The sequence below is a fragment of the Pseudorasbora parva genome, chromosome 6 (genome assembly GCF_024679245.1).
Source record: "Pseudorasbora parva isolate DD20220531a chromosome 6, ASM2467924v1, whole genome shotgun sequence".
NCBI classification, from domain to species: Eukaryota; Metazoa; Chordata; class Actinopteri; order Cypriniformes; family Gobionidae; genus Pseudorasbora; species Pseudorasbora parva.
In genome coordinates, this window is record NC_090177.1 from 11903586 (window position 1) to 11927784 (window position 24199).

Here is a 24199-nt window from a genome sequence, read left to right on the forward strand (position 1 = left end):
ACTGTTCCATTCCGTGCCAACCTGGATATGGTTTCATTTTCCACTGTGGGGCTGATAACGGAGCTCTTTGGAATGTAATACAAATGCGTCAGTCGTTGCCTAGGTAATTAGTAATTACTATTCTAAGAACCGTTCAGCCTGGCGATGGAAAAGCAGCTACTGATGTTCTAGGTGTTCTACGGTTGCTAGGGAGATCTGGATGGTTGCTAGGATGTGACTAGATGGTTGCTTATTGGTCACAGTCAATATTAAGGACTTTTATGAAAGTATTTAGAATTGATTAAAATCAACACTGATCACAAATTAAATAGCACAGCTCTCCTCTACAAGAAGCAATATTTATGAACGTTTAACACTTGGATATAAAAAGGAAGAAAACACAGGAAATCCTCCAATTTTAGATGTTTTAAACATGTCATGGGCAACTCTGTTAACCACCAGAGCAATCAATGAACATGTTGAGCAACATAAACCATTGCTCAACACGTTCTTAAATGACTCTGGTGGTTAACACCAACTTCTCTCTGAGCATTTGTAGTCACTTACCCCAGGCAGGAAGGTGAAGAAATTGTATTTCTGGTTGTTTATGACATTTCTTGGGTATCTCTGCTCTCTCTTTTCCGGGTGGCCCAACCACACGGTCCGCGGACGGAAATCGCCCCCTCCGCAGCATCTGGACCATGGGCAGCACCTAAATACAATGACATTCAATTAATATGGAAATGTACATAAAGTAATTTGTGACCGTTTAACAGAAAGTAACTTAACACATACATATGCTGGAATTTTCAGTGCAGCCACAGAAATACTTTTAAGCAAGCAACAAAACCATGTCAGTAAATATTAGCTCTCACAGTCTGCCTCCTACCTACACCTTCATCAAACAACCTCTTATCAAGAATGATAGCTATATATTTGGAATTGTACTTCCTTACAGGTGACATTATTATGACATTAAAAAGTGTATCACTGTTTTTTCTTAAGTAACAGTGTTACCTGTTTACCCCAGCAGGTAAAGTTACAGCGGGAGTCTGTGTGTCTCTTGCCTCCCCTGAGTCCTTTGAGCTTTAGCAGACCCCCTCAAGGTGCGATGGGTTTAGTGGGGGATAAGTGAGAATAAACGGGATGAATGGAAAGTCATGTGAGAGGAGGCAATGCCTATGATTGCCTATGATTGGATATGACTGGTTTGTCCATGTTCTGAGTCCTCAAAACCGTCAAAAATGCTGGTTAATAGGAAGACTAATTAAAAATTAAGTAAACAGCTCAGCCGCTTAGACATCACCACTTTGTGTCATGTCAGAAACAAACTTAAAAAGGCCTGAAAACATGACTGTGAGGGTTTTTTAGTGAGGAATCAGCTTGGTGAAATTAAAGACACCTTATATAAATCCCTATGGTCTGGCACCTTCTTTATTTGTCTGAACTTTTAAAGCTGAACAGATAGTTGTGGTCCACAAACAATAATCCTCTGTCCCATCCCAGATGAAGGTCAAAGTCCGCGTGTGGCTGCATGTTTGCAGTTGCGGGACCTAGGCTATTCCTTTATTCTCTGAGACCCCTATCTTCTGTACATTTAGTTATTTTTATATTTTTATATATATATATATATATATATATATATATATATATATATATATATATACCTTATTTTCTGTATAGCACAGTGGTGGGCAATTATTGTGTTTATTTGAGCTTTATAAATAAATTAAATTAAAGATACATCTTTGCGTCTGTGACAGTGTTTACCAAGCATGACTGATGATCATAAAATATATTGAAAGAATTTATAAATTATAAAAAGAACAGCTGCAGTTCACAAATAAAATACATTGTTTAAATGGAGTGTATGTGCAATTTATTGCCTAGTCTGATATATTTAAAGGAATACCATGTCCATGTCCAAACAACATGCTGGTAGCTATGGTGCTTTTCTGCAAGCCACCGCAGCAATATAACGTTAATGGCATCAAAGCTATTTTATTTGTAAGGGCCATTATGAATAGCCAAGCATTATATTGCAATAAAAGCTTCGTCTGGGTGCCTATAGTGTCGCCCATTCTCACAAGCGGCCTTGCAAAAAAAGTGTTTTCAAAGAGCATGACGGAATACATAAGGACTAAGGAGAAATACTGTGACCTTTTGACAACAATTCACCTGTGTCCCGGAACAAGGATGTGCACTTGTCTCTCCTATAATATCAAGACGCTAAATTCGCTTAGACGACATCTTCATGAAGAATATTCAATGATATACAAAATAAATAAAGAGCTAGTTCCATGTCGCGATATAATGTCGTTATCAACATTATTTTTCCTGGTTAGGGTTGCTGCTGGGCTGTTAGCCACTATGCTATCTCACATACATCGTCCATAAACAAAGCCTCCATTTTCCACCCGACACAATTTTACGTTGATTTAACGTCGTTTCATGCTCTTACCCGTCTCTTCGTTTGTTGTCATGTCGTTTTTTGTGTCGGACGGGCTGCAGCGGAATGTTGTCCGTCATTGTTGTCCGCAGTGGAGCAGACGTCGCCCGCTCGCTGGGCGGAGGCTGATGGGTTGGGCTGCGCGTTCAGCATGATGGGACACATCCAGATTAGCACACTGGTCTGTGGTTCAGCTATCCGTTTATCATTATGCCTTCTTTTTAGACTATGCCATATACTCAAACTATGTCCTTATTGACTTGCTTCTGTACTTTTTTTCATAATATGCCATTCCAAACATAGGCTACAATGTTTTTATCTTAGATGAACGCACACGTTTGACTAAAATGTGAAAAGTGTAACTTCTTTTAAAGGGATAGTTCACCCAAAAATGTAAATGTTCATCATTTACTCTCCCCTCTAGATATTCCAATCATGAGTTTCTGTTGAACTCAAAATATATTTTAAAGAATGTTGCCAATCAGACATGCCATTCACTTCAAAGTCATTGCCAACATTTAATAAACCTGTACGAGTTTCATTCTTCTGATGAATACAAAAAATTGTTGTAATGTTAACCATTGGTTGTTTAAAAAAATGGTAACCAGACAGTTGCCATTGACTTCCATAATAGAAAAAAAAAAAAAAAGTCAATGGCTACCGTCAACTTGTTACCAACAACATTCTTTAAAATAGAATTTCTTGTGTTTAATAGAAGAAACTGATACAGGTTTGGAAAAGCATATGGGTGAGTAAATGACAGATTTTTCATTTTTGGGTGAACCATCCCTTTAAAAAAAAAAAAAAAAAAAGTACAAAATTTAATCATGTTATTCGAAGTACAATGTCTTTAATAGTCCCTTACAAAAACATTCAAAAAGTACAAACTACATTTTAAATTGCCATAGTATTCACCATACTTTTTTGTAAGCAAATTGGTAACCAATTCAGTACATAACACAAAATTCAGTATAGTTTCAATGTCTATGATATTTAATACCACAGTGCTCTTTAATCCAACACCATGATACAGAGACCGCACTTTTGTAAAGGAATTCACCAACCCGATGATCACAGAGACGGTCCTTTTAAGTAATCTAAGACCATGAGAGCTATTCGGCAAACAAAATTACTTTCTACAGACATGTTCTTCTTACGTCGAGGAAATGACAGGGGTAATAAAAATGCAATTTTCCTACATTAGAATCCATTTATATTCTATAAAGTATTAATCATAGTTGATAATCCACCTTGGTGTCCTCAATTGTCTTGAAATGATTTAAACAAAACAACAATTTGGAAAAGTCATCCTTGGTTTTATTCTCAAAAATATCAGAACGGAAGGGGGACAAACAAAAAGCAAACATTTACAAAAAGTCTACACTGTAAACAAGCCTAAAACAGACTCAATATTTGAACAATCATACAGACATGACCCCATTTAACCAAGATCAGACACCACCTTTTTTTTTTTTTACATCTAGGGGGGAAAAAGGCACAACTTGGTAAATGCATATTAGAAAGAGAATTTACAGGAGGAGTCTGCCTATTCCGAACAAGTGTTGTGCAAAGTGTCTGGCGATACATTCATTATATTACAGAAATCAGCAGGTTATGGGGGCACAATGCAACCATAACTCCAAACACAATGCAAAAAAAAAAAAACACAACACACCACACACAGGACATCTAAATGAGGTAGAAATTTGACCAGCATAAAGTTATGGTTTAGATACTCTGCGTGCATACACACAAAAGTTCGTTCCTTTCATCCAAGACTGCATGGCTACGATCTCAAAACATGTCCAAACACTCAATACACATCTGGGTGTAAACCATGACTTTCCTGGAATAAGAATGACTGCAGATTCGTTCTGGGACAAGATATGCATGCCTGCTTAGCACATAGATATAAAATGCATGGTAAATGGCTAATTTACAGAATTCTAAAACTCAGTGGATCCTAAAACGGCAGCAAGCAAGTGATTTCAAGAGAAAAAGAAGAAAAAAAATTCACAGAGTAAATGGCATAAGCTTGTTTTATATCAGATCTTAGCAGAATGAGGAAAAATAAAGTGCAAGGAATGATTAGGCATTTCAGTATTATACCGGCCTTTTCAACTCCTATCAAAGGTCTCAAATGAAAGCGGCTCAATCCAATATTTGATAAGGACTACTGAAAGCAAGAAAACAATTCTCCAATTAAATCCCTTTCAAAATTAAAATTAAGTAACTTTTTGAAAAAGCTACAGCTAAATGCAAAATATAGCATATTTTGGTCTAAATAAAAGATGAAATCCAAAACGCCTTTTTATTACAATCCTGTGGTGTCTTTTGCGATTGGGGGTAGGGGGGACAACTCCAAGACAGGCACTTCGCGAAATCATTTTTGGTATTAAGCGCAGATAGAAACTATATTGAGAGTCAAAGATTCATAATAACTTAGTGAAATCCAGTTTCAAAACAAATATCTATACTAGAACTATTTACTATGTCCATCAATGAAACTGCAGATTCAGTAGATTGTGTGGAACGTTAATTAATTGCAATTAATTACATTTTTCTAGGCACATATTCCACAAACACATTTGCTGTATGGCATCTATGCCATGGGTGTCATTTTTGTGACTAATGGAAATTAAATTGAACGCAACTAAGAACAGGACCATGAGACGTCAAGCAGAGATGAACAAGATGTTAACTGTTAAAACATTGAGATCTCGGGTCACCTGTGGCGGAGATCCTCCTGAGGGTCATAGAGCTGAGCCCAATGTAACTCAAGAGTGTCCTATCACTAATGAGACTGCTCTGGGATAAAGCTATTTCAAGTAAGACTTACATTCAACTTCTAAATAAAACTGACAAAATACCCGCATATATTAGAGAGAAAGAAAAGGGGAAAAAAATAACTACAGTAGTTAGATCAGATTCAATTAGAAGTAATCGCTAGCATGTAAGGGTCCAAAAAGGAAGGCATTGCCCATATTAGGTTAAAGGCTCATTTAACAAGGGCATGTAACATTTGCAACTTCTTAAAAGCAATCTTACATTAATTGATTGTACCAACTAAGGACTTAATAAATAGCCCAGTTCCTAACATTTCAGCAGGCTCATAAGCCAATCAGCACAATGCAGACTGTCGATTGGGAACATTTGTCTGTAGTCCTTTCACTTTCTAATTCACTTTACCCTCCTCCATAAAATGTGGAAACTTTGCTAAGCTTTCAGAGCCATTCTTTTCCATTTCTGCAACTGTGCCAGGGATGCCCATCTGAGAGGACTCCATCTTGGTTATTCCCCCAGTAGAGCCCACTAAGGGACCTCCTGCGAGACTTCCTGGTAAAGGGATGCCGCCATTTTGGATGACTGAAATCTCATTGGTCTTCATGGTCAGCCCATTTGTGAAGGCAGCAGCGTACTGGTTCCACACCGATGGGTCAAAATTAATCGGTGGGGGAATCAAATCTTTTGGAGGTGGCAGCATGTCTGGTATCATCTTGGACTCGGCACCCATGGCCATCAAAGCCATCGGGTTATCCAATGAGAGGCGCTGACCTCGCCTTGCTGTATTATTCCACATGTGCGTCCCAACATGGACCTGTAAAATATAAAAAGAAGAGTTCATGAGACTTACTGCGGTATACACAGGGCGTTTGATTTTCAATTCAGTTAAAAAGACAGAAGAAGCCGAATCAAAGACAAGATTACCTTGAGGTTTCCCTTCGTTGTGAAAGCCCTGCCACAAATTGTGCACGCGAACGGCTTCTCGCCCGTGTGTGTACGTTCATGGATTTGCAGAGCACTGGCAGATGAAAAGTTTTTCCCACAGATGTTGCAGAGATGTTGTTTGGTGGACCGTCGAGAAGCACTAGAAGTAGCAGGAGGAGTACCAGCTCCTTGAGGCAGCTGGGAGCTGTACAGGTTGTGGCTGCCCATGGGAGTCTCGGGAGGGATCTGCATCTCGAGTTTGACCAGACTTGGAGGCACCCTCATGAAAGATAACTGACTAGAACCTAAGAGAGAACAACAAATTGGATTACTTTGGCAAAACATGAAGAGAAAACATCAGTTAAGCATGTTGAAATGAACAAAACATACCATAGTCGCCATTGGAGAAGGACAACCCTGGCTCCTCTTTGATGGGTTTTGGAGCAAAGCTTGAGGTCAAGTCCAGTGCTCCATTGTTTTCACAAAAATCTTGAGGTGCATCAGAGTCTGGTCTGGATTTAGTACCATCGTCTGGGTTTGTGTATTCTGGGGATTTTGGCTGACCATTACTCAGGGGAATGTCTATAGGGGACGAAGAGTGAAAGGACACAGAATCTGACACAGCCGGGCTGCGGCCATTCTTGTAATCCATTTCCCCACACCCTGATGGGGAATCCTTCAGCCCGCTATCACTCTCTGAAGCAGTGCTGCTTTGCCGTTGAAGGTTCAGTGCAGATGTGAGGCTCTTCATGTGGTTCTCCAGAGCAGCGATGCCTGTAAACATAGATGGTGGACCTTGGAAAGCCTGATCATCTTTGGCGTTGGGCTGGGGCTCTGTAGAGTTGTTAAGCTTCTCCTGATTGTCCAAATCCAAGTCTTGCTCTTCCATACTCTCTTCATGCCCATGGGAGTCAATGTTCTTATCCTCAATCATGCTAGCATCCAGTGCTTCTGGGCTTTCAAACTGAGTTTCCGGCAGAGGGGTGTTGGGAATCTGGCCACCCATGTGCATACGAATATGCTGCTGGAGGACGACTGCATTGGTGAACTTCTTATGACAAATTGGACAAGAGTGTTGCATCTTAAGCGGAGTGTTGGCCCTATGAACTCCATAATGAGCTTTAAGGTTGCCCTTGGTGGAGAAAGCCCTGCCACAGATTTTGCATTTGTATGGTCGTTCACCAGTGTGTGTGCGGTAATGCATTTTGAGGGAACTTTGGCAGCTCAGCACACGGTGGCAAATAACACATTCATTTGGGTCATTTGTCCTTTTCTCCAAGCCATCTACCATCTGCTGAAGCTTTGCAGTGCCAGAGCCATTTTCGCCAGATAGACTGTTACCATTTATGTGGTGCAATCCAGCCAGGGCATCCGAGGAATCTTTGCTCTGATCCAGTCCCGCCATCTCCTGACCGAACATGCTGGAAGAAATAGATGCCCCGTCACTGCCCGATGAAGAAGGCCTCTGGGAGTAGATGTCCCCACCTACTGGAATATCAAATGAGGGCTTGAATGCTTGGAGCACTGGTGGATGGAGACCTGTTGAGGAAAGCCCCAAAACTGGTTTGGTGTCACTGAAATTATTTTCCTCCATGGGGGGCAAAGACATACCATAAGGGATGCCATTGTTTGTAGGGATATTGTCAAGGTGTTCTGGTACAGGATGTGGATTCATCTTAATGTGTGGGTATTTTTCTTTGTGCCTCTGGAAATGCACTTTGAGGTTTCCTTTAGTTGTGAAACGGTTTCCACAGATGTTACATTTAAAGGGCCTTTCGCCAGTGTGTGAGCGCAAGTGTATTTGTAGGGCGCTGTCATTTCCAAATGTTTTCCCACAGAACTTGCATTTGTGCTTGAGCATGTGTTCACCCGAGCCATTTTTTGACTCTGGCATCACAGGGACCTTATTTTTTGCCTTTTTAGAGGGATCCATGCTTGCTGCGAGGGTATTAAAGGGACTTTGTAATCCCATGACCCCTGGAGATTGCGGAAGCAGCGCTGGAAGTCGGCTAGCTAAATCAGGGAGTCCTTTAATGTCTGCTTTCAAGGGCATTGAGCCCAAACCTCCAGCGAGGGATGAGGGTATGGTGGCGGATTGAGGTAGTTTCGCTTGTTTCAAGGCTTCCAAGGACAAGTTCTGGGAGCCCGTACGTTTGCCAATGAGGGCAGCTGCGGCCGAGAGCTGCTGTGATAAATGTGCACCCAATGCTTTCAGTGGATCCACAGCAGCGCCCATTGCAGAGTGGAGACTCTGAGGTGCCATCATGGCCACTTGGATGCGTATCTGCTCAGTTAGCTGAATCTGCTGCAGTTGCTGTTGCTGGAGACTGACCAGCTGTTCCAAGATCATGGGGATTGCAAGAATGGCATCTTGGTGTGGTTGCGGGGGTGGAGACTTCTGATTGGACGAACTGGATGAGTGTTGTGTTACAGCAACTTTGGTAGCAGCCATGGACTCAAGAGTCACATTAGAGTCTTGCATTTTGGAAGATGCCGAGTACCCCATGTCTGGACTGCCAGACCCATGTTGATCGTGATTGGAGGGGTCATCCTGGTTCAGCATGATCTCTCCTTCCATCATTTCATCAGACTCCGTGCTGTGCTTTGAATGCAAATTACTGGTAGACTGATCGGCATGATCACCCTGGAAATCACCAGGAGAACGCTGGGACAACTCAGAGGGCACGTCACTCCCATCACCATCTTTCATGATCACTACCTGCTGACTCTTGGTGCAACTTCTCTCATGTTCAAGAAACTCAGCCTCGTCGAAGAACTCGGCGCAACATTTGTTGCAAACCCTTGTCTCCTCTGATCGTCGCCGCTTAGCGTCATTGCCATCCTCCTCACTTTGACCTTTGTGCAAGATCCCTGCAGCAAAAAAAGAAAAGGAAAAAAAAAAGACAGTTGAAGACATGACTTTTGTAATAAATTTGCTGTAAATGAGGAAGACAAATGTTATCGGTATTCACTGTTAATTAAAGTAACAGAAGTCTAATTCTACTTTGAATTTATATTCTGAAGTGGCAAATTTAGATTTTCATTGCATAACAGATGCTTAACATTGGGAAACACATTCAAATAAAAACTACCCCCCTGGTTTCACAGACAAAGCTTAAAGGGTTAGTTCACCCCAAAAAAATAATTTTCAGAATCGTCCATGATACTACAGTGTTTCAACCTTAATTTTATAAAGCGGTAAGAATACCTATGATGCGCAAAAAAACAAAAATAACAGCCTTATTCATCAATTTCTCCTGGTCTGCGTCAGACTCAGAATGAACCAACCCTTTAAACTAGTCCAAGACTAAAATGCATGTTTTAACTGAAAGCAAATTGCAATAACTTATCTTAAAACAGTCAGTCCCATTGTTTTGTCTCAAGATGCACACCAGTAATGTTTTTTTTTTCTAAGGCATGCTTATAAAAGCTATTAAATACCGGTCCTAATTAAATTAATGCCTAATAATAGCTTAATCCAAGCCCTGTCTTGTGAAACCAGGCTTATATAAGCAGTCACAACTTTTCGGTTATGGAGATCCACCAGATGAGGGCAGCATTTACAGCATGAACAAAAAGAAACCCAAATCTTACTAGAAAATAGATTTACCAATACAAAGAGATTAACTTGCACAAAAACTTCACCCTCCTCCAACAGTACAATCAAATAAAACGCACATGGCTCAAAAAATTAAATGCACAGCATATGCTTAACTGATGTTCAAGTAATTAACATACAAATGCTGTTAGGCAGTCCTAATAAATTCATTTTAATAAAAATGCTGATAACCGGATAAAAATCCACTCTAAAAGGAGCCATTCGGTAATGTGGATAGCAGAAAATGCGAGGCAAATTAAATTAGGCTGCAGCACCATTAGGGAGGTCTTTTAACACGGCCATTGTTAAATGCAAATTTCATCTCATGAATGGGAAAGACCACCTGTTAACATTCTGACAGCGAAACTGGACATGTTAATTGCTCACTAAACAACTTGTATAGTTAAAATAAGGGAGAAAAAGTTGCATTGTTCTCAGAGCTAGCGGAAATCCAAAAACCTCCGTTTGAAGTGAAGCAAACTAACATACGTTTTTTTAAAAACAAATAAGTACAATAAGTTACAATTTTACATTAATTAATTAAAAAAAAAAGATTCACTTTTAAAAACTGGATAAATAAAGCCAGTCTTGATTGCATGTTACATTTCTAAAAGAGCAGTGGAGGTACAATCAAACTAAAATAACTTGATTTAAGCAAAATATGCCAGAAATGAATCATGTTTCAAACCATGAGTACAGGTTTGGAACCCCCTGCGCGTTAAACCAGCTCACCACAAGGGGGCGTTTGATCAATGCACAGGGGATACAATGTCTCTTTACTGATAGTGTTATACTGATTGTACCTTAACTGAGAGGGAATTCCACATGCAATATCGTATAACTCAACTGGCTGAGATTAAAGTCAACTCTAATCAAATAGGACAAATAAAGCCAAATCGTCGGTCAATATACGAGTTCAACACATCTATACCATCTTTACTTTAACAATAACCACATTCGTGGATAAAAGTCATGTAGATGTGGTTAACATTTACACCCCCATTGCACACAACTTCATTTCCATCCCCCATCCACATCTCCATCTCCATATGCGACCAAAAGAAACTGTGGGGGATTTATTGCTTTGTGGTCAAGCTTGTTTCGCGACTCACATTTCATGCCGACCTGTTGAGCACCTTTGTTTAACAGTGGTCAGTGATACCAGTAGCCTACGCCACATCAAATATTAACACACGAGCATAGACTGGAATATACACGCCAGTCATACAGACGATCGAAACAAAAACCCCAAAATATAGGCTATATTTATTATGCCTTTCAAATAGCACGTTCTCTCAGAAAATACACTATAATAGACACCCATCATAACGAAACACCAAATACGTTAGAAAACAAGAAGCCGCTGACTGAAAGAATGTAAAACGCCGATAAATATGAATGATTTCGTAAATACATTAGACTAGCAAAAATATTAACCAACGAACTAACAAAATAAATTAAACAAAAATAAATTAAACTGCGTGTTTTCTTTGGCTGACTTAAACCGCGCTGGTCGCGTTAAAGTTTGTTTACATATTTATAACGAATTTGATGTAACTTATACAACAACTTTTTTTTTAAATTCATAAAACCAGTCAATTTAAAAGGCTTGCGCTCCCATTTACGTACAACTACACAATACAGACATGAAATCAAACATATAGCGTACAGTACGCGAACACATAAATATAAACAAAAGTTCCCATTAGTTTGTGTCGCTACAAACTTACCATTTTCTGTCGAAGAGGGCTCGTCTGAATTGATATGCTGTGGTTTGGATTGCTTGCGCCGCGACATGGTAACCTACAACCATCAGGGGCGAATAGTAAGACTATTTAGTCCCACTCCTTTAGAAATTCTCCAGGTTGGGGGAAATTAGCCCCTCGAGTAGAAATGCGCATGTCAAAGTAATTATTATTATCAATAATGCATTGCGATTTATCATGCTCTTCTGACAGCTGATTGGCTCTGGTCCAAAGTGCTCGCGCATTATTCAAATGAGGCTTCATTGATGAGAAATGCAGAGTCGAGAGAAAGGGGGAGGAGATGTGTGTGTGTATGTATGTGTGTGTGAGAGAGAGAGAGAGAGAGAGAGAGAGAGAGAGAGAGAGAGAGAGAGAGAGAGAGAGAGAGAGAGAGAGAGAGAGAGAGAGAGAGAGAAGTAAATGCGCAGGCGGGGAGAAAAAAATATTATTTTAGAATAATTTTATCACAATCTGTTTCTTATACAACTATTATATAGCCTAGATCAGTGTCTGAATGTTTTTTTTTTATTATTGTTAAATTGTATTATTATTTCCGATATTTTATGGCTCTTTGGGTGTCTGACTTTATTAAGTTATATATTTTACTTGTATTATATACTCTATATGTAGCTATTATTTTAATTTGTCTGACTTTTTAAAATAATATCTTATGTAAACCTTGCGAATAAAATAGTTGCTTTGCACTTGCTAATCTAGATGCATGTCCTAATTCTAAATGAAGCCAGCATGAGCATTTATTTACAGTGTACATAAAGAGAAATCTGGACGTGGCTCTTCACTCTCTGATTTAAATATGGAAATTGCAACTGACATTAACTCCTCATCACATTAGACCCAAAGATCTGCCTGTCACATTGTACTGATATGTGTAATGTACAAATAAAGAGCAGACAAGTAAACATATGCAAATGTCGAAGGAGAAATGAGGAAAAAACTGCAGTTGTTTAGTTCATTCAAATGCAGTATGTAAAGCAACTGACTTACCTTATGGCAAAACACATGCATATAAGTGTTTGAGTGTGCCATTAAATATTTTAAAAATATTAAATATTATATATATATAATATATATTATATATATATATATTATATATATTATAATATATATATATATATATATATATATATATATATATATATATATATATATATATATATATATATATATATAAAATAACTATTTTATATAGGTTACAGGACATATTTTATATAAAAAATATATAGACCTATGTGTGTGTATTTATATTGTTTAAAATGCATTTTTGTCCACAGTTCAAGTTATCATTATAAACAAACAAACAAACAGACAAAAAAACAAACAAATAACTAAATAACTAAATAATAATGTATATGCGTGTGTGTGTGTGTAAATGTTTATACAAATGTATTTAATTATAATATATAGGCTATAGTGTAATGTAAATGTGTGTGTGTGTGTGTGTGTGTGTGTGTGTGTGTGTGTGTGTGTGTGTGTGTGTGTGTGTGTGTGTTTTATAGTATGAGTGTGTTTATATTATTTTAATTATATATATTTCAATTATATTAATTATGCTTTTTATATTATTATCTCTGTTCTATTGATTTATATTCATATAATGTTTGGAAATCACAATGTGCATATAATTTTTATTTCCATTACTTAAATGAAACAGATTAAACTAAATATAATATTACAGCCTAATATGTTTTACTTGTTTTTTTGTGATTATGATTCGTTTGCTTAAGGTTTGCTTCAACAATTCAGGTAAACTGGCCAAGATATTTCAGTGCCAACACGATGTACTGAAAGCTTCATTATTGTTTCTTTAATGATGTCACTAACTGGGTATAAAATAAGCCCTGGTCAGCACTCTTTTGTTCGGGTCTGTTGGTTTTAGTCAGGATGTGTCATGGATGCCATAGATGTTTATTAGATAAGACGGCGCAGGAGTCATTTGCAGTGTTTGCACACACTGGATAAATTTGCCTTTAAATTCTTCGCTTATATTTGAATGCAAAAGGCCCGGCTTCCATCTTATTTAAGACACACAAGCAGCCTTCTGGAGCTAACAGCGTGCATTATATGCTGCTTTTCACTGTATAATCTCAGCACGTCAGATGTGTCACTAACTGCTGTTAAAGCACGCACCAATTGGCACATCCTGTTCTGCCATGGACAGCTATGGTTTTGTAAATGTCCCAGCTCGGAATGAACAGAGATTTTTTTAAACCCCCGCTTCCCTCCCGCCTCCTTTTTTCATAAGGCAATGTGAGAACGGCAAGTGCTTTGAGGGTGTGAAAGAATTTATAGCTTTTCTCAAAAGAAGATAGGCCGTCACCCCCCGCCCCGTCTCACTGTCAGCCGCGTATGCCTTACACCAGAGGAGATTGATGCCCCTAAACTTAATGGAGGGCCTCAGTGACTTAGGAGAACAGGAAGAGCCAATATTTTCAATCCATTTCCCCAATCCAGACATGTAAATGTTGCATCCATTAAAACCAACCGAGGGCTGGGGTTAAAGCAAGCGCCGTGACTCACTCATCTTCCAGGAACACAGTCGCTGTAGGTGTTTGGGAAACTACTTCACTTGAACACCTTCGGAGAGTTTAGAAATGGCCTAGCGCAATATTTTTCAATTAGAGTTTAACATCAAGTGTTATTTAATTACAACCAGCCGTGTCATTCCACCAATAGCACTGTTTGTAGATAAAGACAAGCCTTTAAAATGGACCGTCTGTCCATCAGGACACAAAGAGGACTCTATATATTTTGTAAAAACAAACGTCTATCACGCACGGACTGAAGGTGCAGAAAGGAGGGGTGTGCAGTCTAGACGCTTTATGACGGCAATAAGAAACTTTGCTTGGGTTCAGCGTTCCTGTTGTGTTCAAACTAAACAATTCTCACTTTGTAAGAAGTGAGTCATAAATCCAGGACGGTGGGAATGAGAAAACTCTCATCTTATATTTCTCCCCCTCTAAAGATGGACAGATGGGGTTTTTGTTTCTTTTTGAGGTGCTTATGATGGGGTCCAGTTTTGAAGACAAAAAAAGGCCTATAGCTGACCTAGCAGTTATGAGTTATATGTGACAACATGCAGAAACTCTTTTTCCAATCTCCAAGCCAAGTTTTGGAAAGTAGTAAAACCTTAAGAAGTCCGGCGTATTTGTAGTTATGGTTAGAAAGTGCCTTTTGTGAGTGCAGACTCTAAATCATAATGGCATAAATGCTACAAAAACTTTTTAAATCCTCATCCGCGATCAAAAATGACTGGAAATCTAATGAAAAAAAGATACTAAAACTTCATAAAACTAAAACTTGATGTTATTTCAGAACTTTTTTCTTCTTTTAAACAGGTAGGGCTATACATATTTAGGAAAAACTATTTTAGTCAGAACATAACCCAGTGTTTGGGTAGTTTTTGTTTAAACCAGATCCTGGGTCAGATGTAACAACCCAGTGTTTGGATAGTTTTTGTGTAACACAGATCCTGGGTCAGACGTAACAACCCGGTGTTTGGATAGTTTTTGTGTAACACAGATCCTGGGTCAGACGTAACAACCCAGTGTTTGGATAGTTTTTGTGTAACACAGATCCTGGGTCAGACGTAACAACCCGGTGTTTGGGCAGTTTTTATGTAACCCAGCTCCTGGGTCAGACATATCAACCCAGTGTTGGGTAGTTTTTGTGTAAACCAGATTCTGGGTCAGGCGTAACAACCCAGTGTTTGGATAGTTTTTGTGTAACACAGATCCTGGGTCAGATGTAACAACCCAGTGTTTGGGTAGTTTTTGTGTAAACCAGATTCTGGGTCAGGCGTAACAACCCAGTGCTTGGGTAGTTTTTGTGTAACACAGATCCTGGTTCAGATGTAACAACCCAGTGCTTGGGTAGTTTTTGTGTAACACAGATCCTGGGTCAGACGTAACAACCCAGTGTTTGGGTAGTTTTTGTGTAACACAGATCCTGGGTCAGACGTAACAACCCAGTGTTTGGGTAGTTTTTGTGTAACACAGATCCTGGTTCAGACGTAACAACCCAGTGCTTGGGTAGTTTTTGTGTAACACAGATCCTGGGTCAGACGTAACAACCCAGTGTTTGGGTAGTTTTTGTGTAACACAGATCCTGGTTCAGATGTAACAACCCAGTGCTTGGGTAGTTTTTGTCTAACACAGATCCTGGGTCAGTCGTAATAACCCAGTGTTTGGGTAGTCATTTTGTCCCAGATCCTGCATGGGATATTTGAATAACTTCTAAATGTTTAGTTTTTATTTCTAATATTTGAGGAATGAGCTTAAATGTTGGCAATATGTATTAAAACTATATAAAATATGATATACTGTAAAATATGATATTAAATAGGAATTATAATGTAAAGAGCGCACTGGTTGTGTCGAGTATTGTTTTTAAAAAGTTTAGAGGATGTAAGTTAAAATTGGTCTGTTTTTACCCCAGTGTTTGTAGAGTGTTTATATGGAATGGTAAGGTTCCATTGGTTCCATAATTATATTTGACTTAACATCCACAGAACCCTTCAATCCCATAGACGGCTCTTTAAAGTGGAAACTGTTCTTCTGAGAATGGTATACTTCTGTGGCATCGCTGTGAAAAAAACCCTTTTTGGAATCTTTATTTTAAGGAGTGTAGAAATTTTCCGAATGAATAGTGTGAAGTCCTTTTCTACTGCATGCCATACACTATTGTCACAGTTTGTTGTTCAGGTCTTGACCTCGACCTCTCCCTGTCCTTTGTTCTGAGAAAAGATGAGATATTTGTTGTGGATATCTGGTGAGTTTGCTCTGAAAAGAATTACCCTGACAGTAGACATTTGGGCAACAGAGCTTAATAGCTGCATTTAAAAATGCTGACATAAAAGGTGACACATGGAAGGAAATCTCGATCCATTTGCGTGAATGAAGCCATGCACGAGTGTGCAAAATGTCCATTTCACCAGTGTTGTCTGAAGATTCACACCGGTGCTCTAAATTGATTAAAGATATGCGGACTGATGACTGATTCTGGGATAACGCTGGCAGAAACACAATGTGATTGAATGATGAATGGTTGTGATCTTATTTGTAGATATGCAGCCAAATTTGACATCATGAACTAATTCTATTTCATTCTTTAGTTATGATTGACCTTCCAGCATATACATTTTATAAACTTATGTGCGTAATTCTACAAAATGTGTGCCATTTGTATCTCTCTATACACACATTAATACAATCCATAAATATAAATATCTTAAAGGGGCGGTTCTGTGTTTTTTTTCATAGGCTTGGTTGTTTATGGGGCGCAGTATAACATGTCTTAATACTTCTTCTTTTTTTTAAACGCCGTATTTTTCTTCTTTTCTCCCTTTATTCCACACCGCTGTCTCCACTGTCCTTTGAACGGCTCGTCTGCTTCCTGCTTCTATGAACCCCATCCCTAAACGCAATGGTCTTAGATTGGTTAGATGGCCAAATGTAGTGTCCTGTATTTTTATTGGCTGAAGTGCCAAGCACAGGTTGTCCGGAAACGCCACGGCCCTTACCATTACTGTCAGAAGTCACATCTGCGGTGACTAGCAAGGGTTTATGATGTCCCCAACCCGGGAAGAAGCTCGTTGTAGTCCAAACCGGCCGCTTCTGAAGGCCATAACTGACATAACTTTAAAAGACAATATCTCCGTTTGCATTGAACTTTCAGTGCTGTAACTTTTCTCAACCCTTGTCAAAAAATCCTATTGGAATTTCACTTTGTCCTATAGGATCTTATTGGATTCTTATAATCCTATAGGACATTCTGATTTATTTTAATGGAATTTCACTTTGTCCTATAGGATCTTAATGGATTCTTAGAATCCTATAGGACAATCTGATTTATTTTAATGGAATTTCACTTTGTCCTATAGGATCTTATTGGATTCTTAGAATCCTATAGGACAATCTGATTTATTTTAATGGAATTTCACTTTGTCCTGTAGGATCTTATTGGATTCTTAGAATCCTATTGGACAATCTGATTTATTTTAATGGAATTTCACTTTGTCCTGTAGGATCTTATTGGATTCTTAGAATCCTATTGGACATTCTGATTTATTTTAATGGAATTTCACTTTGTCCTGTAGGATCTTATTGGATTCTTAGAATCTATAGGACATTCTGATTTATTTTAATGGAATTTCACTTTGTCCTGTTGGATCTTATTGGATTCTTAGAATCCTATTGGACAATCTGATTTATTTTAATGGAATTTCACTTTTCTATGAAAAAACACAGAGATTGGCTTAATATTGTTATATAACCAAAGCAAAGCGTTTGCATAGAAAAACAATCACACTTTCAAATTAAATAATTAGATTGCGTGTTCCTATAATAATACAAAATACATTAATATAAAATATATATATATCTCACTATCTAGTGCAGGGGTGGCATTATGCACCTATGAATTGGTCATATATGACTAAATTAATTTTAAATTCATGATTTAATATCAATGAGATTTTTTATTTATGTAATGTTTTAAATCTAGTTGGTTATTTATGTAAATGATGTGTGGCAGTGGCGTTTTAATGCGCATGAGCGTTGGACATTCAAATCGCGTTCTTCAAACCACACTGGAGCAGAGTTGCCATGGAAACGGGGACTCGGAGTCAAACGAGCAGCACTTCCTCAGACGCTGTTTTCACTAGTTTCAGGTGAGTTTAGTCCCTAAAACCACACAAATAATGCACACAACTGTTCCTGACACCTTTCTTACGTTAACTGACAAAATTCTGTTGAATATTTACTTGATAGAAATGGTTTAGTGTCTTCGGGAAAAGTCAGCATCTCAACCGTTTTCACAAGAGGGTTACTGCTAACTCTATCGATTTGATCGATTGAGCCCTTGTTTATGAGAACTTGAGCTTTTAAATAAATCTTTATGTGAAACTTAAATGTTTTGATAGTTTTGTTAAGGTTTTGCTGCTAATTTGTCAATGGTACGTATCAAAAATCTAAAAGTATACACTGTAACATTGCTGTTCATCGATGATGTCAGTTACATGGAGCGCGAAAATTAGCTACAAACTGGCAAACAAATATTGTAAAAATGTTCTGTGATTTCAGGAGGGACAAAATAACCCATCTACAACAGAGGGGAAGATTCCAACATTTCTGGAGGAAGCTGCTGACAGAGCTGTAAACAGGTGAACTGAGGAAGGTCATTTTATATGCATGTATTTTACATAATATTTGACATAATATCAGCATGATTTTAGTTATTTTCTTTAGCAAAATTATACATATTAAGAAGGCTTTGACATTCAAAACATAAGTGACACTGTATGAGCAATATTAAATTAACAAGTAAACCTAAAAACACAAACCCTGTTTATATTAAAACAGGTCACAAAACTATTGAGTTTTACTGGTTTTATCTATAGTGGAGATGAGTGTGATGAGGTTCAGGTGTGAGTTATCAGTATTCGGGAGAGGGAGTGCGCTGTGATTGGCTGGTGTGAGAACCTGGCAGATTTATAACAAATAGAAATTGAATTTAAATCTAAAATCGTGTTCTGTATTGTTAAAGAATTAGTTCACCCCAAAATTAAAATCTCCTGATAATTTCCATCGGTCATTTTCTATTAAAAAAAAAAAAAAAAAAAAAGCTTTTATATACCTTTTACCTGAAATGCATGACTTTGATGTTGTTTTCCCACTGCGTATTACGCCGGAAAGGTCAGTGCTGACCCAGTGCCGAAAAACTCCATCTCATGTTCTCCTCTAACTTTAAAATTGTCCGACATCGTTGTTTTACCTTTTATGTTTGTAAAGGGTGTTTGATTTAGTCTTTGCACGTTTGTTTTAACACTGGGACGGTACTTCCACATACGTCACACGCCTGACCTTTCCAACGTAATGACACCACAAAGCCTTACATCATCAAAGTCGAGCATTTGAGGTTAAAAGGTATATATACATGTTTATTTATTTTCTACTGAAGGAAGAAAGACATGAACATCTTGGATGGCATTGGGGTGAGTAAAAGATCAGGAATTATCATTTTGGGGTGAACTAATCCTTTAATGTACATTCTTTCTGCTTTGCTTTTGGAGCCATAATAATTTATGGGTTGTGAAAACACTGAATGAATAGACATCATTGCACTTGGACATTATTAAATGGCTACTCGATAGTACAGTTAAGAATTCCAGCAAGCCGTGTGTTAATGTGGTGTGTATTCTTCTCATTTTAGCTCCTACATCCTTTTGGGCTGAAGGTCAAGACAGAACCAAACCAAAGCTGGCCTATACGGCAGACTTCACACTGACAGCTGCTGGCATGGATGCCGCATCACATGCTTTTGAACACTTTTCCACCTAGAATGTATTCGTCCCCTACCAGGAGACTTCATGTCTTCATCTATTGTGAGTGGATATCATTTTAAACATTATTTTAGTAATGTTTTTAGGTAATAAAGTAATTAATTGTTAAGTAATGTTGTTATAATCCTGTTAATTTATGTACAGTATACATTGCAAACGTATGCTTGTTTTGGGCACATGTTTACAGCTTATAGACATTTTAGAGGAGGAAGATGCTGTGTATTTAAAGGTGCTTTAAGTCATTTTTATTTGTACAATGTTATTTTTGTATATAAATCATTATTACAGTGGAACAAATTGCTATTTTTTTATTTGTAAATTAGCAACTGAATTTTTTAACCATTGCACAGCACCACTTTATCATAATTATAACTTTTTTTTATGTCACATGAGAACACATGAAAGTTTATATTTTTGTTCAGATTATGTAATTTCTGTAATAAAGTTTGTATCATAGAATGGTAACTTCTTTCTGTTGTTATTATTTAGATGTTTGTTGTAACTTAATTACTTAAATGTACTTCAAGATAATTTAGTAAAACCATGGCTGCACTGTGGTAATACAACCAATTTATGGCACATGATCCATGTTTTTTAAAACCACGTTTACTGCAAAAACCATGGTTGCTGCAGTCATGGTTACAATGGTTTTACTGTTGTATTACTCCAATATAACTAGTAAAACCATGGTTTTTTTTAAATACCGGTTACTACAGTATTTCAAACTACAGTTTTACTATAGTATTACTACAATATAACTGTAGTAAAACCATGGTATTAAAACCATGGTTGTTAAAATACCAGTTACTACAGTTAAATTGTCCTACAGAATATGTATGTATTGTCTTATAAGACAATTCTCACAGAATCCAATAGGAATCAGATTACATTTGGAATCTTATTGGAATCCTTTAGGATTTATCCTACGGGATATTTATGTATTATCCTATAAGATTATTTCTAACGGAATCCTATAGGAATCAGATAAGAATCTTAAAGGACAAGACATAAATTATCCTATAAGATTATTTCTAACGGAATCCTATAGGAACGGTTCCAAAATATGATAGAAATTTTTAATGGAATCCTGTACAGATTTCCATTAAAAATCCTTAAGGATTTTTTGACAAGGGAAGCAGCAACATTACACACTAACTAAAGTTAAAAAAGGGAAATCACATGTAACCACCCCTTTAAAAATAGTTTTTATGTACAGTTTGGGTAAAGTTGTGTACATATTCACGTACATAATATACTTTTTTTTTTTCAAACAATTCATCAAATGTTTAAAAGTGTCAATTTTATAAATTTAGCACAATATATATATATATATATATATATATATATATATATATATATATATATATATATATATATATATATATATATATTGTCAAGAGGGAATCATCTTGATTGATCAATAAAGTTTCTTCTTTCATTATTAAATAAAACTGACCTTGGGCATGATATTTGTAATGTATGTCCATATGTTACAATTTATCCTGAGAAACCTTTTCAAAATTGAAATGGCACCCGTTTGATATTTGTGATACTTTGCCTGGTGTGTTTTTTCAGATGGCCTCTATAAAAAGGTCTTCTGATGGTATCAGGGCTAATAGCTACTGGACAGCGGCAGGGTGACGCTTGACGTACACTTGTAAACGGAACACATGTTCCCTGCGTCTGCGTAAAACATGAAAGACAAAGACCAATCCGACGCTGCTGTAATGTTTCACATCAGTGTGCCTCATCGGTTTCTGGAAAGTGAACAAAACCAAAAAGCCACTGAGAGAAAGAACGACGGTAACATAAAGTACATAAAGCATCAATCGAATGCATTAATTGTGCCTCGTATTGGACCTTATAATGCATTGTGTGGCCTAATTGTAACCACAACTTTAGAAATTATAATGCATTAAAACACGACAAACAACCAAGGAACTGCAAATATTATAATGCAACAGGTTACAATTATTTGTAAAAAAATACAATGCATTATAATGTATATACCTTTATAATGCATTATAAAGACTTTAAATACATTTTTTTTGCAGAAAATACAGGTTTGCATGCCATGTGCTTGTCTTGGCACCTCCAAAACAACCTCTAAAGCAGCTGTGGGCAAGGCTGCGTCTTTGAGATGATGGCTGGCGTGCCAGCTGGTGATCAACATCAAACCAACAGGAACATCTCATCACTCAAAACGCCCGCCAGATTAAAATGAATCATAAGGCCAAAAAAAAAAATCACAAAATCAAACAAGCACTTTAAGCAACTCTTAATGTGCAAAGCACTCAAGTTTCTACAAACTGGAATGATTCGAACCTAAAAATAATTTGTTTAGCTCAGCAACTGCTCTCCTCAAAGGATTAAACATACAAATAAAGAAATGGAAAATAGATTGATTTAAATAAATGGCTGGTACGATCATTTGTTGCTCTCTCGGAGAACATGGTTTTTGTTTCTGTAAACAGTTTCATCAAGGAGTGAACCTTGTTTCTTTATGTTGTGACTTCAGACTTCATTCGGCATTCATCTTCATCAGTTTTGTAACTAAACTCTCTTTGTGCGAGAGATTATGAAAGGAAGGACTCAAACCTCATATTTATATGTTTAGATAATTGCAGACATAACATAATGGATGAAAGCATGATGTGAAGGGAGAGATGAATATGTTTACAAAATATCTTTTAGGTGGCCAATTAACAGCGTGTATGCCTCTGCATGAGCTTTTCTCATACAGTACCCAACTACTTCATTATTATTGATTGATATTGTCACGTTTAGTTAATATTAATTTCATTTTCAAGGACTTTTAGTTTGTTTCTCCTCAGTTACCTGTTTCGTTTGTTCTAGTTTCCAGCCACGATCGGTTGTCATGGATATTCATTTAACACGCACACCTGTTAGTAATTAAGCTCCTCTGTTGATCACGGTCATTGTCCGGCATTGTTTGTGCATGGCTCACGGTTGTTTGTGTTCACCGTTATTGCATTGCCTGAGTTTTCTATGTTAATAAATCAAGTAGGCTATATTTGAGTACCACCTTCATCCCTGGGATACAAAGTGACAGATATATTGCCCATCCCATGGATGAAATCAATCAAAAGAAATCATAATGTTATGCCTGATCGCTGCAGACTCAGGGTGCCCATGCTGACCCCTCTTTGCCCCAAAAGCGCCAAACTGCGATGCACCGTTTTTCTTGAGCAATTTGAGTTACAGTAGCTCGTCTGTTTGATCGGACCACGCGGGCCAGCCTTCACTCCCCCATTGTGCATCAATGAGTCTTGGCCGCCCATGACCCTGTCACGGTTCACCACTGGTCCTTCCTTGGAGCACTTTTGATAGATACTGACCACTGCAGACCGGGAACACCCCACAAGAGCTGCAGTTTTGGAGATGCTCTGACCCAGTCATCTATTCATTACAATTTAATTTGCTGTCTTATAACGGTATATCTCACCCACCAACAGGGGCTGTGATGAAGAGATAATCAGTGTTATTCACTTCACCGGCCATAATGTTATGCCTGATTGTGTGTATAAGAAATATTTGTCATATTTATATATAAAATATAAAGTATGTATATATATATATATATATATATATATATATATATATATATATATACACACACACACACAGTATACATGCAAATATTTCTTAAATATATACATGTATTTGTGTGTATTCAAACATACATAATAATTATACACAGCAAACATTTTTTTTATCGGGCAAAACTTGAAGTGTCTGAATTCTGCATTCTGCTGCTTCAACTTCAAAGCATATATTGACTCAATTCAATATCAATATAACCTCTGCCATGATGGAGAGCACAAGGCACAAGATTGAAACCTTTCAGATTAGTAAATGTTTATTTATATTGGTGAAATAACTTGTTGATAGCACTTTCCCTGACCTTATTTGCGATATAGATAGTTATAGACATGGATATATATATATATATATATATATATATATATATATATATATATATATATATATATATATATATATATAGACAGACAAAATAAATATAACAAGACCAACAATAAATAAATAAATCTAAATTTGGCACACGAACCTGTATATATATTTATATAAATCCCAAAGCGCAATAAACATTCAAAAAACATACTTGACATTGAAGAGTGTCAGGTTGAAACATCCTCACAATTCCTGACCGTATGAGAACTGATATTGAGATGAAAACTCATATTTCAACTTAATAACATTCATCAACCATCTGTCATAAAAATTGCTGTATTACTTCTGTTTGGGGTCACTGAGTCCTGCCAAATGTCTAATAAGATTTGTTTTATTATATCTTTCTCCAGTGTTTTTGCTGAGGTCAA

General features: G+C 37.3%; 2 protein-coding genes across 3 annotated transcripts in view; both read right to left on the minus strand.

Annotated features, from left to right (window-relative positions):
• Nucleotides 1-2597, minus strand: part of LOC137078396 (probable phospholipid-transporting ATPase IIA) — a 77499-nt gene extending 74902 nt beyond the window's left edge. The window contains exons 1-2 of the mRNA XM_067445636.1: nucleotides 2441-2597; nucleotides 547-691 (exon numbers count right to left, since the gene is read on the minus strand). Coding sequence (XP_067301737.1) covers nucleotides 547-691; nucleotides 2441-2508 — 213 coding nt within the window. The 5' untranslated portion in view covers nucleotides 2509-2597. The remainder of the gene's footprint in view (nucleotides 1-546; nucleotides 692-2440) is intronic.
• A 1126-nt stretch (nucleotides 2598-3723) lies between these two features.
• The window catches only part of sall4 (spalt-like transcription factor 4), a 39476-nt gene continuing 19000 nt past the window's right edge, over nucleotides 3724-24199 (minus strand). The window contains exons 1-4 of one of the 2 annotated variants that reach the window (XM_067445634.1): nucleotides 11465-11783; nucleotides 6527-9007; nucleotides 6137-6441; nucleotides 3724-6026 (exon numbers count right to left, since the gene is read on the minus strand). In XM_067445634.1, coding sequence (XP_067301735.1) covers nucleotides 5604-6026; nucleotides 6137-6441; nucleotides 6527-9007; nucleotides 11465-11531 — 3276 coding nt within the window. In that variant the 5' untranslated portion in view covers nucleotides 11532-11783 and the 3' untranslated portion in view covers nucleotides 3724-5603. Of the gene's footprint in view, nucleotides 6027-6136; nucleotides 6442-6526; nucleotides 9008-11464; nucleotides 11784-24199 lie in introns of those variants that run through there. The other variant, XM_067445635.1, reaches the window with a different exon arrangement.